The sequence below is a fragment of the Lissotriton vulgaris genome, chromosome 1_1, assembly GCF_964263255.1.
Source record: "Lissotriton vulgaris chromosome 1_1, aLisVul1.2, whole genome shotgun sequence".
Lineage (NCBI taxonomy): Eukaryota > Metazoa > Chordata > Amphibia > Caudata > Salamandridae > Lissotriton > Lissotriton vulgaris.
In genome coordinates, this window is record NC_141685.1 from 485,256,262 (window position 1) to 485,270,747 (window position 14,486).

The following is a 14,486-nucleotide window of genomic DNA, read 5'->3' on the forward strand; positions in this document are numbered from 1 at the left end:
ATCTGGAGAGTGTTGTTTTTGCATTAATGACATTACATCATCATCTACATCTCCATGCCCCTGTGAATCATCACTATCCTATAAATCTGGAGAGTGTGGTGGTGAAATTATTAAGTTAGGGTTATCAGGTGGTGGAGGTGGAGAAGTATTAGTAGATGTATGAATTTTTTTGGAGGAACTAGAATTTGGGGTAAATGTTCTGGTTTCCTCTTTGCAGGTAACTTGGTGACTATATGCCCAGTCTTTGGGTGGGTAAATATAGTAGTCTGCTTTGGATCTAGGAAAAAAAGTTCTTCGGACTCCACAGACTTGCTTGGTGTCGAAGAATTGTCCTTAGGAACTAATTTTGGGTGTCTTGGGACACTGTCTGACAAAACAGCTTTAATCAGTTCCGAAGTTTTCAGTGCCTTGTGTTTTGATGGTTCAAACACAACTGGAATCTGGTGGTCAAAAAATCTATAATGAGAAAAGCAATTGCTGAACATACAGTCCCCAGACCATGTGTTACACCATCTAACTACTAATTCATGTAAACTCTTTACAACACAGGAAGGTCGCTATAGGATTTCCATCAACTGCCCTTCGTGGCCAGTGTAATCAGGAATTCCTGCTTCGGCGCCGACTTTTTATCCGAGTCTTTCGGCGCAGAGGGGTCTTTTATGGGTTTCGGCATAGAGTGGTTCTTCGGTGACGAAGAAAGATGGCGTGGCAACTCGGACAATGGCGCAGAGGGTGGTTTTTCGGCACAGAGTGGTTGGCTCGAGCCGGATGGCTTTTGTCTGTCCTTCGGTGCCGAGCCTGAGGGCGGGACATTCGAAGTCTTTGTACAGTGTGAACCTGAGCCCGAAGGCAAAGGTGTTACCGGTGTCATAGTTTTGGGTGAGGCCGGGGTTTCAGTACTCACGTCCCTTTGAGCTGGAGTGATATCATCGGCATCGGAGGCATCTGCTTCGGAGTCCAGGATCTGGCTCCGGAAGGTTATCGGTACCTGGATTGAAGATGTCCGTAATGGAGCCTGTGCCTTGCTGCATGTCTCGGCGTCGAGCTAGTCGATCCCAGATAGTCTTTTTCGATTTAAATGAAAGGCTGGCCTCACAATTGTCCTCTCAATGTTCTGGAGAAAGGCACAAATTGCATACAGGATAGAGGTCAGAGTGTGGAAATTTAGCACCACACTGTGGACATTTTTTTAAATGAAGTCCATTCCATTGACGTCCGTCTATATTGGCGCGGGTAGGCCCAACAGCCCGCGTTGAGGTTCGCAGGCGTCGAAGAGTGATGGAAGCTTTCGAGGTGCGCGTTGAAGGCACGTGATCTAAATAATACCATTGGTGAATGTAATTGCGCATCGAAGGGGTCTGGAAACTGTTCCGAACCGGAGCGCAGCAAGTTTCATCCGAACCCGATGGCGGATAAAAGCAATCTAACGATGGAGCCCAAGCCCATGCGCACTGTACACCGAAGGAGGAGTCATCGGTCTTGTGACTGCAAGACTTCTTCGAAGACAAAAACAACATGAAATCATCCGAGCTCAACACCAGATGGCGATCTATGCAAAGTGTACAATCTGCAGCTCATATGCCTCGAACAGTTATTTTACAGAAAAATTGATAAAACTAGCATGGGTTGCTGCCAATTACGGATAGTACAACGCAGACCCAGGGAAGTCAATAGAGCAATGCAGAGTCTGAGGTACGAAATGGCAAAGTACAACACAGGGGGTTTCAGGTCATAGGCTCAACAGAAAATAGTGAATTTGTGAGGGTGAGCACCTGTGTTATGGAAATGGCAGTGGCCACACTATGCATGCATGAGTGAATGAGTGTTACAGACTGTGCAGTTACCCATCAGGCCAAGAGACGGGGAAAAAGATTTGCAAAAGAAAGGAAACTATGCTTTTTAGGTCGCCTATATGCATATCAAAACCAAAAACAGCCAGAATATACTAGTCATGTAGAACTTACCTCATGATGTATTCGTTGATAAACTTTTTGTTCATTATCCAAAACCACAAAAGATTCAGATGGTACTGCATCTCCGTTAAAGATAAAACTTAAATCTCCTCGCTGGCATTTCATATCAGTGAAATCTATGAGAGTTGTGTCAAGTCTGCAAAAGAAGGTGATCCCACTGTAAAATCTGAAAAGGGTTTTGAGACCATAACATTTACACACGTATGAATCATAAACACTAGATGGTCTTAAGTCTAATCAGGAAATGTTACAATTCACAAGCATAAAACATTACCAACACCACTGAGCAGCAACAATGTAAAACAAATTAATCTGTAAGTGCAAACCACATTTCTGGAAATGGAATTGGAAAGGACCTATAAGACTGGATAAATCATCAATTGCAATTTGCGACCAGTATAGAATTTAGCAAAATGACCAATGCGCTAAGTTGGTTCAGCTAAATTCTGATTCACAAGCCAACCTACCTCACAAATATTGGTATCTACCTCACTTAAGAGTCGACTGGGCCTCAGGGTGGGTGGAAACACTTGGGTCATTGGGAGTAAGGTTATATATGTGGTGGGGGATCTGCTTCTGGGGTAAGGTTTGTTTTCATCTCGAAATGTCTATTTTTGCCTTTGTCACGCCTCCTTTTGGAGGAAATCTGTGTCTTTTGACTGATGTTTTGTTATTTTTATTTGTGTTTTTTTTTATTGCAGAGCCAATAGTTTCCTTGTTCTTGGCAGTGAATCTCTTTGTGTTTGCAACTTTGGGGTATCTGTAGTTGGTGGAGTTGTGGTAGGTAAGCAGCTCATTTTGTAATCTTTTCATCTAATGTGTATCCTTGGCATGTTTGTATAATCATGCTGTGATAATATTTGAATCTTCAGCTTTTTGTTTGATTGTCTTTCAAAGTAACAATGATTGTGCATATTCTATACTGCCTTGTGATACGTGCTCTTTTTTTTCCAGTGGGACTTGTTTGGCGCTTGCTGTCTATGCAGAGTAGGTGCAGTTGATTTGAAGTCTTGCTGTCTCTGGTAAGTGAGTGGTATTGTTGGAGGATATAGGTCTTTGTATACTTTGTACTGATTGACTGCTCTTTTCAGATTACTATATGCCAGTAGTTTTACTTTCCGTTTGTGTAAAATAAGTAATAAAACTGAGCTTCATCATTGTTGGTTATTATTCACTTATTTGTTGTGCTAGTTTTATTAGCAATGGTTATGGCTAACCACAGGTTGACCGTTCAGCAGTTTATTGGTTTGCTTTTCGACTCTTCCTCTCCATGGTTCCGAGACCGACTCTGCATCAGAAGCAGAGGACAAAGTCCAAGATTCTGGCAGTGAATTTTCGGTCCAAGAGGAATAATCTGATGAGGAAGCAACTAACAGTGGGAAGAAAGTGCCTCTTTTAGAGGAGGACATTAGTGCCGAGAGTGCAGCAAGAGGAATCTGGATTGCAGCCTGGTGCTGAAAGGCTTCCCATTGGAAGTGCTGACCTTTGGGTTGTCCTAAAAAGGTGCAGCCTGTGTTGCCTGCCTTCAGTGGTGTTTTCAGGATGTAGAGCCTATACATTTCTTTCAGTTGTTTACGGCTGATGTATTTTTGGATGAGATTGTGGACTAGATGAATTTGTATGCTCAAAAGTATTATAGGGACAACAATGCTAGACTTAAATTCCACTCTAGAGCTGGTCCTTAGACTTCTAAAAATCTTGATGAGTTGAAATGTTCTGGCATTTAACTTTTTGGATTGTCAACCACACTTTTTTCCTGGTATGGGATGCAATTTTGACAGAAGTGCACTGGTTCTTGCTATCCAGGCCCACAGTACCAGATCTCTTTCCCAAAAACTGTGCAATTGTTCCCCCAATTGGAAATACATTTAGCCCCCCTTGCGAGTCCCTAGTAAATGATGCCCCTGGTACCAAGGGCCATGAGGCTAAAGAGGGTCCCTAAGGGCTGTACATGTATTCTGCCACCTTAAGTGAGTCCTCAGCAGCAACATGTAAACAGACATTACAGGCTGCATGCCGTGGTGCAGAGAAAAGTGAAGACATGACATGGCACACCACCTTTGTGCCATACCTACAGACAGTGCATGCCATATAGGTAAGTCACCCCTAATACAGGGTGCACTATACTACATGTGAGAACATATCTACTTGATCAGATATGCCCCTGTGATGTCTAAGTTGATTCTTAGATATTGCTGGTGAACAGGAAAGCCATTTTAGATACATGTGCTGGACACTGGTAATTAAGAGTTTTCCAATTATATGATGGATTCACTAAAACTAGACATTTTTTGGTTTCAAAACTCTCATATTAATATACCCACACTGATTCCAGTGATGAATTTTGTAATACATGCACCCAGAGGGCACCTTAGAGGTGCCCCCTGAAAATCTACTAAGTACTAGTGTGTAGGCCAACTAGTGTTTGCAGGTTTCGGACCTCCTGCTGGTGAGAGCCCACGTTATCTGAGGGCAGAAACCAGGCCTGCCAAAGGTGCTAAATGATCAGCATATCAAGGCAGGAGGTTTCAAAAGGACTCTGCCACCTTGGCTATGCAACCAGAGGCTTCCCCAGACAGGAGAAATGCAACCTTCTGCCCTAGGCCCGTTAAGCACCAGGACAGGTGGGCAAATTAACTAGTCAGGAGGCATGTTACCCTCTCAAGCTAGTATCACCCCTAAGGTGGGCTAACTGATGTGAACACAATATTTAAAACCCACCATCTTAGTTTTGGCAGAATTAGGCTCTCTGGGTCTGGGTTATGCCCACTTCCCACTGGAAGTGGTCATATAGAGGGCGTAGCATAAAAGGTAAGTAGCCCATTTGCTACTACCCGTCAATTCCTGTAACACCCCTAAATTGAGTATTTAGGTGGCACCCCTGACACCAGGAACTTTGATCTGACGGATAAAGAAGAGAGGACAAAGAGCCGCAAGAAAAGTGAGAACTGAAGACTGCTGTGAAATTTGGAGCCAAATCCTGCCTGCACCAAGTCTCCACAATAGTAACCAGCAACTCTTTCTGCAGCTAACCAGCTTCCAAGAACTCCAGGAGGCTGCCAGCGGTTCGCAAATTGTCAGCAATCTCCCTTGAAGTAGAGGAGCTACTCCCTTGCAGTCCATTGGCGCCAAAGACGCTAAGTCCCGTCTATTAAGTTGCTGCTCCCTGGTCAACCCGACGCAGCAATCCCCCTCCAAGAAAATGGCCCTGTGTTCCTGAAGGTCAGAGTTGTCGCCCCACCAAGTGAGAGGACACCAGGACCAACCAGAGGGGCATATAACCAATACTCTGGGTACCAGACCCTTGCAGCAAACAGAGTTTGAGAGAGTCCAATCTGGACTCCTACTGCACCAAGACTAATCAGCCGTCAAGGGACGTCAGCACCACAGAGACCCATGTCCAGAGTTGCCCAGCTGTTCTGATTTTGCACCCTCAATCGGAAAAGACCGAAAAGCTCAAGGTCCTAGGATGAACAGAGCTTAGCAGACCTTTCTGCTCTACAGCCCAGCGTCCCAACTCTAATACCGATGAACCGGCTGTGCCCCCTTGTCCCCAGGACACTTGTGACCCAGAGCCCCCCCCATTGAGAGCTCCTGGCCTTGCCCTCATCTGCAGCCTGTATCCAGGGTGCAGCGCGCACAGCTACCAACCTGACCAGTATCTCTGCACCCAGACGCACCAGGGCAGGGGACGAGTAACTACTGGTGGCACTTTGAACTCTTTCAACCTTGGCCCCTATGATCCCAAGTCCCGAAGGACACCCCCCAAAAACCGACTGCAAATCTGCATATGCAACATATGCATAGCTGCGTAAAGATAGAATGAAATGAGCTATTTACTTACCTGTAAAAATTAATGTCTAAAAAAGTATTTTACTTGATAATGAAGATCTTGGTATCAAAATGTATATAAAAATAGGAGTTATATTTCTAAATTTGTCTCAGATTTATTGGAGTGTGCATCTCATTTATTGCCTCTGCGAGTACAACAAATGTTTTGTACTAGCCTCCAAATTAGCCTAACTACTCACCCACACTACTACGAAAGAGAGCATTTGGGTTATCATTTGTGCCTCTATAAACCATTTGAGATTTGCCTAGACTCTTTACAGTGTACCTCGTTTTGGTCTAATATGTAAAGAGCAAGATTCCTACAGGATTGAGAAGGAAGCCGATGCGGTCTTCATATTGTTCTACTAGTCCATTGATGGCAACTGCTATACTTCCAACAACCAGGAGTCGTGATCAGTATTTGCTCCTGCTTTGGATGCTGCATTTTGTTGATAATACTTCAGCATTGCCATGGTGGCATCCTGATTGTAACAATCTCATCAAGATTCAGCCTGTCCTCGACGATTTTATAGATTGTTTTTCAGTGATCTATGTTCCAGGGAAGGAAATAGCAGTGAATGAGTCTTTGGTCCAGTTTAAAGACAGTTTGGTTTTTAGGCAGTACATTCCCAGCACGAGGGCATGTGTGGAATTAAGATGTATATGCTGTCTGCGAGTAATACCGGACAGGTCTATAATTTCAATGCGTACACTGTTAGGGATTCTTCTATTGACCCCCAGGGTCGTCTGTCTCCTTTTTGAGTCCGTGAGAATATTGTATGGAAACTTGGTAGAGGACTTCTTAAATAAGGTCACCATTTATATGTAGATAACTTCTACACTGGTGTGCAACTGTTAAAGGAATTCTTCTAAGTGACACTATTGCATGTGGAATGGACCGCTTTAACCCTAAAGGTTACCCTAAAGGGCTTCTATTTAAAAGGGGACAGTGCAGTGCCTTGCATAGTGATGAACTTCTAGCGGTGAAATATTCAGACAAGAGAGATGTCCACATGCTAACAAAAATTATAGGAAGCTGGCTCTGCATATACTATACCAAAGTAAGGCAAAGTGTGCACAGAGTCAAGGGGATTCTCAGAGGTATAGCAGAGACTAAAGTGGATAATACCTTACTCTCTTTTGTGGTAGTGTGGTTGAGCAGTCAGAATTTTCAAAGGATTGTGCTAAGCATTTATTGTACACACTCAGCCAAGAAATTGTGACAAAGTGCCCTCTTTCTGCATGCACGGTTCCCCCACTTTTTGTGGAATTGCTGATGTGCTTTGACTGAGTGTGCCCTGGACTCCTTCTAACCAGGTGTCCAGGGCCTATGTTCTTTCCCTAAAACTGCATTGAAGCCGAAATCCAATTGGCATCTCTGACCACAGGTCAGCCCCTGGTAAATGATTCCACAGGTACCCAGGGCATTGTGATCAGGGAAGACCCATAAGGGCTGCAGCACTTATTGTGCCACCCTTAGAGGTCCAGTACCTTGACAGACAGACAGACATGCAGACAGACAGACACGCAGACAGACAGACAGACAGACAGACACGCAGACAGACAGACAGACCGACCGACACGCAGACAGACAGACAGACAGACCGACCGACACGCAGACAGACAGACCGACCGACACGCAGACAGACAGACCGACCGACACGCAGACAGACAGACCGACAGACACGCAGACAGACACACCGACACGCAGACAGACACGCAGACAGACACACAGACAGACACACAGACAGACACACAGACAGACACACACACAGACAGACACACAGACAGACACACAGACAGACCCCACCCCCTGCAGGCTCCATGACTTGGTAGAGAACAAAGTGAAGAGTCGACATGTGTAGGAAGCTGGCTCTGCATATACTATACTAAAGTGAGGTATAGTATGCCCAGAGTCCATAGGAACCCCAAAGGTCGGCAGAGGTAAAGTTATATAGCACCTTACTCTCCATTTGTGGTAGTGTGGTCAAGTAGTAAGGCTTTATCAGAGGGCAATGTTAAGCATTTGTTGTACACGCTCAGTCAGCAAAAGAATTCACACACTCAAAGACTGAATTTCAGACAGAATGTTTTTGTATGAAAATATTCTTTTAGTCATTATATTTACTAGAACCAAGCAAGCCTGGCACAGGTAAGCAATAAATACTTTACAGTAGTAATGCAGTTTGTAATAATTTTGAATTGTAATTGCATATGCACTTTGTTTCGACTTACAGTATGGTTGCAGAGAAATGCAATACTTTTTAAATAAAGTACAAAGACTTGAATGGGCTTTTCAGTAAAATACTAGGTAAGTTACTTTTTGGATTACTTTTCTTACACAGAGTAGTATACCAAGATAGTACTGAGGGACATTTCCTGTAAACAATAATGTAAAATCCTTTTTGTTAAACAGTGTAATTTTAAAGAATTTCTTTAGGTTTTCAAACTCCACACTTAGAAACTTTTCCAAGAAAAACAGTCAATGTTATCCTATGGAGGAAAATAGTGTTATTGGTTTTAAGGTAATTATTTTGCAGTGGGAGTTGGGGTTCTGGGGGTAGACTCAGGGGTCCCCAAGGGTCAAGGATGCACTAGTTACACCCTCAGCGGTAGTACGGCGGCCAGGTGCAGAGTGCTGAGGCCCAATGTTATCCAATGGGGGACAGGGGGCCTCCAGTTGGTGGCTGCGGACGAGCAGGCCACTTGGTTGTGGGAGCAAAGCTCCTAGACCTTCGTGTAGTAATCTGCTTCTTATGTAATGCAGCTCCCTGGCCCTGGTTCTCTGCCTGATGCTCTAGCTGTATGATGTTATTTGGAATATTATGGATGTTTGTACTTGAAGGTGGAGATGTTGGAGCAGATGGGCTGAGCAGCCAGGAGGCTGCTCCTGGTGGGGCTTAGGTCAAGACTTACATTGGAATCTACCAAGATGTAACTTGAAGAATATACTACAACTACAAGGCTGTCTACTAGGCTTCATTGATTTCTACATTGGCGACGATTTAAAAGGAAAAGAACTTGCGCGTGGAGAAAAGAAGGGTATTTGATGGCTACTTGAACTTCAGGTACTAATATTACTAAAGACATTGAACTATTTAAGCTTTCTGGCACCCGCCCCACCAGTGACCCCGACAACTGTCGCCCTAAATAATTTTAGGTGCCAGATCCACCTGTGTATGAAACTGTAAAGTGTATCTGCAGTCCTGTTTTAAAACTGCGAAGCTCAATGAAGAGGTATGTGCTAAATCAACCTCAAAGTGTTTAAATGGGCTGTGATGTAGTGATGTCGGGGGCACACATCGAGCCCTGGTAGGGGCGAAGGTCATGCCCCGGTGTTGAATGCTGACAAGGATCCGGTGTGCCCGGATGAGAAGTGGCTGCACATGGTAGAAAATAATCGGGGCAGATTTTGATCACATGCTTTAAAAAAATCATCAAGCACCGCTGTTAAAAATGTGACTGAACAAATGTGGAGAAAACTTTGGATTGTAGTCTACAGGCCTTTGCACAGTCTATTGTAACTGTGCAGTGTTTGCCAACCACGACTGGTGTCTCCATGGTATTAAAAATGGACTTGCAAGAAGGCCCCAGTTTGTTGTTGTGTCTCTGTGCTCTGTAGCTGACCTGGATTGCCATCAGAATTTATTTCGTGAGTCAAGTACTGGTGATAAAGATGATTTTAATGTGAGGGTTGCCATGAGCATTGCTGCCTGAAGATAGTCACAGGTACTGTCATTTACACTAATTGAAAACTACATATTACTCAGAATGTCGCTTTGGAAAACTTAGAACTAGTGCAACAGCGCCATCTTCTGGCTATGGAGCGCAATTGCACCAAGAAAAGGAATTAACTGGTTCACTCAGAGAAAGGAGGATTCAAAACTGGAACAGTAATGAAATATTGCTATAAGGAGTTAGAGTATGGGTCAAAGGAAATAAGGAACTCAGAACTGTACTGTGTGAGATGATTGTTAAGTATTAAGTCACTCACTCATTTGTTGTGGTGCATGTGATGACGGCTAAGTCACTTACTGACACTGCATTGAATTTGGTGATATATGCCAATGTTATGTACATTTGCTTTTGATTTGCAGCGTGTCATTCTAAATTGATACTCTATGTGATTTTCATTTTACAGTATTATTATAGGGAGGTGGATTCTCCCTTTACAACTATTTGGGAGGTTACTGCAAGTTTGTGGTTTATAGGGAGGTGGATTCCCCCTTTACAACTATTTGTTATGTTATGTTAAAAACGCTTGTATAGCGCATGGCTACCCCAGCAACAGGGCGTCCCAGCGCTTGCAGACGGTTTGAGACAAAACAACTAGGTGTGGATAAAGCGTATAGCAATACCTAGGAGCCTTAAGTAGGCGGAAACAGCCATGTTTTAATTAGCTTTCTAAATGACAGGTAGTTGTTAGTGGCACGTATCTCCAGGGGGATTGAATTCCACAGTTTCGGAGCCAGATACCTGAAGGAACGGCCACCTGCCCTGCTCCTTCTAATTTTGATGGTACAGGCAAGATGGAGGTCCGCTGAACGGAGAGCACGTGTGGGAACATAGGAGGAACACAGACCCTGCAAGATTGGAGGGCCAGAGCTGTGGAGGACTTTACGAACTAGGCAAAGGGCTTTGAATTGAATGCGTTGTGTCATCGGAAGCCAGTGTAAACGCCACAGAATGTGAGACACATGGCAATGTTTGGGCAGAGCAAACAAAATACGGGCAGCTGCATTTTGGGCCCTTTGGAGACTGTTGATAGCTGTCCGATTAGAACCTAACATTAGTATGTTACAATAGTCTATATGTGATAAAACAAGGGCTTGGCCTATTGTCGGACGTACAGATGGATCGAAGAAGCCCAAAATAGGTTTAAGCGACCGAAGGCGACCATAACACACGCCAGCCACTCTTTTTGCGTGTGACTCTAGGGTGAGGGAGTTGTCCACAGTCACACCCAGGTTCTTTACTTCCATCTTAGGGATGAGATAAGGACCTAAGATGGAGGGCCACCAGTGTTCATCCCACTGGTGTATTTCCTTGCCAGTTAGAAGTACCTCAGTTTTAGATGAATTCAACTGCAGGCAATTCGCATTCATCCAACTAGAGATGGCCAAAATATCATCTTGAAATTTGGCCTGATCTGTTTTGATGTCATTGGAGAAGGAAAAGATAAGCTGCGTATCGTCCGTATACGAAGTTAGTTTGATCTTACGTTCTCTGGCCAAAACTGCCAGAGGGCGGACGTATACGTTGAATAACGTGGGGCTGAGGGCTGACCCTTGCGGAACACCGCAGCTCAGTGGAAGCCTGCTGGACCTTTCAGGTCCATGCTGGGGCATGGACCTGAAAGGAACGGTCTGATAGAAAAGACGCGAACCAGTCCAGGGCTCCATCTCGGACTCCGATCTCCCATAGTCTTTTGAGTAAAATCCTATGGGAGACCGTGTCGAACGCCGAACTCAAATCCAACAGGACAAGGGCCGACATGCCACCTAGATCTTGTGTCGCCCTCAGTTAATCAGTGACGGCCAACAGGGCAGATTCAGTGCTGTGGTTAGGCCGGAACCCGTTTTGTGACTCATCTAGAATCCCATTGCTCTCCAAATAATTGGTCAAGATGTCATTCACATGCGCTTCTGCCAACTTGGCCAAGTAGGGGAGCAAAGAGATAGGTCTAAAGCTTTCAGGCCTAGAGGGATCTAACGTGGGCTTTTTTAATAAGGGGACAACCTTAGCATGTTTTCACGATTTAGGGATGGTGGAAGACTGAAGGGATTTATTAAATCAACTCCCGACCCTCCGCCAGGATGGAATTTTGAAATAGATTAAACATTTCAGGCTTAACAGGGTCCTCCGGGGACCCGGACTTGACTTTTATAGCCAGAAGTTCCATGTTGGACTGTGAGATGGAAGGGAGGGTAAGAAGGGAGTGAGGGAGTTCAAGTGAGTCTGGAGTTTGGTGTGAAATCAGAACGGAGTCTGGAGTTTGGTGTGAAATTAGAACGGACTTATCAGATTTAAAAGAATTATAGATCTCCTGAACTTTACTGACAAAAAAACCAGCAAGCTCTTCACATTGATGGTCAGATGTTTTTGTACAGTTACATTCCCCCGGTGACTTAGTCATATCCTTTACTAAGGAGAAGATGGTCTTAGAGCGATTTGTACTAGACCTGATCAGTTCAGTATGATAGTTAGCCTTAACTTTCTTTACAAGTTTATGATAAGCTTTAGTAGTTGATCTGAAGTTGGCTTTTGCCAGGGGATCATAAGATCAGCTCCAAGTACGCTCTAGTAACGTGCATTGCTTTTTCTGATCAGCCAATGCCACGGAATACCAAGGATGGGATTGCTCTCGCTTGGGTCTGGACAGTTTCTTGGGGATAAAATTGTCGAGAGACGAATTAACCCAGTCTCTATCAAGTGTGTCAGCTTCCTCCAGATCTTCAGGCCAATCTGGACGGGAATTATTCAAACTAGTCTCAAACAAGGCACCGTCTAATTTGTGCCAAGGGCGTCTCCAGAGAGGCGGGAGGGACTGCTTCCTGGAACTAGCTGGAATCTTAATAAAAATTTGAACCAGGAAGTGGTCCGACCAGCTAAGGGGACTAGGAATGGAGGCCGAGACACCAGGAATGTTTGAAAACACCGGGTCAAGCAGATGGCCAGCTAAGTGAGATGGCCCTTTGACTAGCTGGTTGAGTTGGCAGGCCTCAAGGACACCCAGAAGCTCTCGTACAGTAGGGGACTCACAGCACTCGAGATGGAGATTCAGATCCCCCAATATGCTAAAGTTTGCAGACTGGAGCGCTAACGTAGAAATAAAAGAAACCAGAGATTCCTGGAAAGCGCTTGCAGGGCCAGGGGGGCGATAGATCAGGAGCCCTGTAAGGGTAAAAATGTCTGAGACCTTTATCTTAAAAAAGGGCACATTCACAGTTAATTATGTTCATAGAAGAGAGCAAGCACAAATAAATGGATTTAAAAATCACAGCCAATCCGCCCCCTCTTTTCTTAGGTCTATTCTGGGTCTGTATCAAATAGCCAGGAGGCAGTGTCAGGGTCAGAATGGCCGAAGAGTCATTAGTAAGCCATGTTTCTGTTAGAAATAGTAGATCAGGAGATTGATCTACCAGAAGTTCATGGACATCCTCATGATGTCTAACTAGAGACCTACAATTCAGGCTCAATACTTTTAAAATCATGTCCTTACCAGATGGTGAAGCCAAAGGGCTTCCGTGGCCGCGAAACCGCAGTGTGGACATCGTAGGCAGAGCGCGCCTGGGTGCAGTGCATGGGCCGCACATGCAGCCACATATCAAAGAGCCAATAACTCCTCCCTAGCGTAAGGGGCCATATGCAATAGAACTGACCAGGGATTCCTGCAACGGGCGACGGTCTAGCGCGGACGGGCGCAGACGGGCTCGCCTTTGGAGAGCCTTCGGCGACCCGCCGGCTGCCTGCCACGCGCGTCCGCTGCGCGGGAAGATGTCAATGAGCCTAAATAGACACCGTCCCCGCCTCTGGCGAAGAGAACACCCTCAGGGGGCGTGCCCAAGGTCGTGACCGCCCTCCACAACAAACGGCACTTGCCGCGGTGGAACGAGGCGCCGACCGGAAGAGAACAGGTAATCCCTGCAAGTTCGAGTGAAAATTAAAATACACACTAGTTATACACAAGTAACAGTTCTAAATTTAAAAGCAGTGCGAACACGAGCTAAGATGCACTCTGTGTGCATTTTTCATTAAATTCCACAGTGGCATCAGTGTGGGTTTAATGTGCTGAGAAGTTTGATACCTTTTTGTTTGGTGGGTCTCATCCCACCAAACAAAAGCTCAAGGAGCTGTTGGCTGGGTATGCTCAGGACCACCCATCTGAAAATAGTGAAGGCCAATCAGATGAGGAAGAAGAGGACGGGATGATCTGGTAGACCAAACCCCTCCACTTCATAGGGAGAAAAGGGCCCAAGTGCCCTCGACTCCAAGAGTAAACCTCTCTGTGCCTAGATCCCACACAGGTGGGTCAGGCACTACTGAGGACAACTTCATTGAGGACAGCCTTTCAGCAAGGTTGACCAAAAGACTGGATCTAGAGACCAGGTTGCTGGCTCTAGAACGAGAGAGCAGAGATGGGCTTAGCACCCATCAATGGTGGCACCAACATACTTAATAATGATAAAGAGCAATCTTATGATTCTAAAATCCCCAAAGGGATTGTCCCAAAATATGAAGAGTGATGATATCACCAAATGGTTCACAGCCTTTGAGAGGAATTGTGAAATTACAAAAGTAAGAAGTCACACTGGGGGGGGCACTCCTTTGGGAACTGTTCTCTGGCAACTGCAGAGACAGACTCCTGGCCCTCTGGTGCAGATGCTGGGTCTTATGACATCATGAAGAGAAATCTGAGGGATTTGGACTCACAACTGAGGAATATAGAATTAGATTCAGGGGGGTCCACAAAACCAATCCTGGATTGACTTTGTAGATTACTCAGTTAAGACACTAGATGGTTGGCTAACTGGACACAATGTGCATGATTTCAATGGACTTTACGCACAAGTTACTACTTGTGTAACGATATATCTGTAAGAGACATTAGTTAGTGATAGATTCCTTACCTTAGAATATCCCCAGGCGTCAGACTGGATCCGGAAATTTTTGCGTAGCAAT

At 45.0% G+C, this 14,486-nt stretch overlaps 1 protein-coding gene across 1 annotated transcript in view; it reads right to left on the minus strand.

Moving 5' to 3' along the window:
* ANKRD13C (ankyrin repeat domain 13C) overlaps positions 1 to 14,486 on the minus strand; it is a 459,935-nt gene that overhangs the window by 292,791 nt on the left and 152,658 nt on the right. The window contains exon 7 of the mRNA XM_086953854.1: positions 1,965 to 2,109. Within this exon, the coding sequence (XP_086809980.1) occupies positions 1,965 to 2,109 (145 nt within the window). The remainder of the gene's footprint in view (positions 1 to 1,964; positions 2,110 to 14,486) is intronic.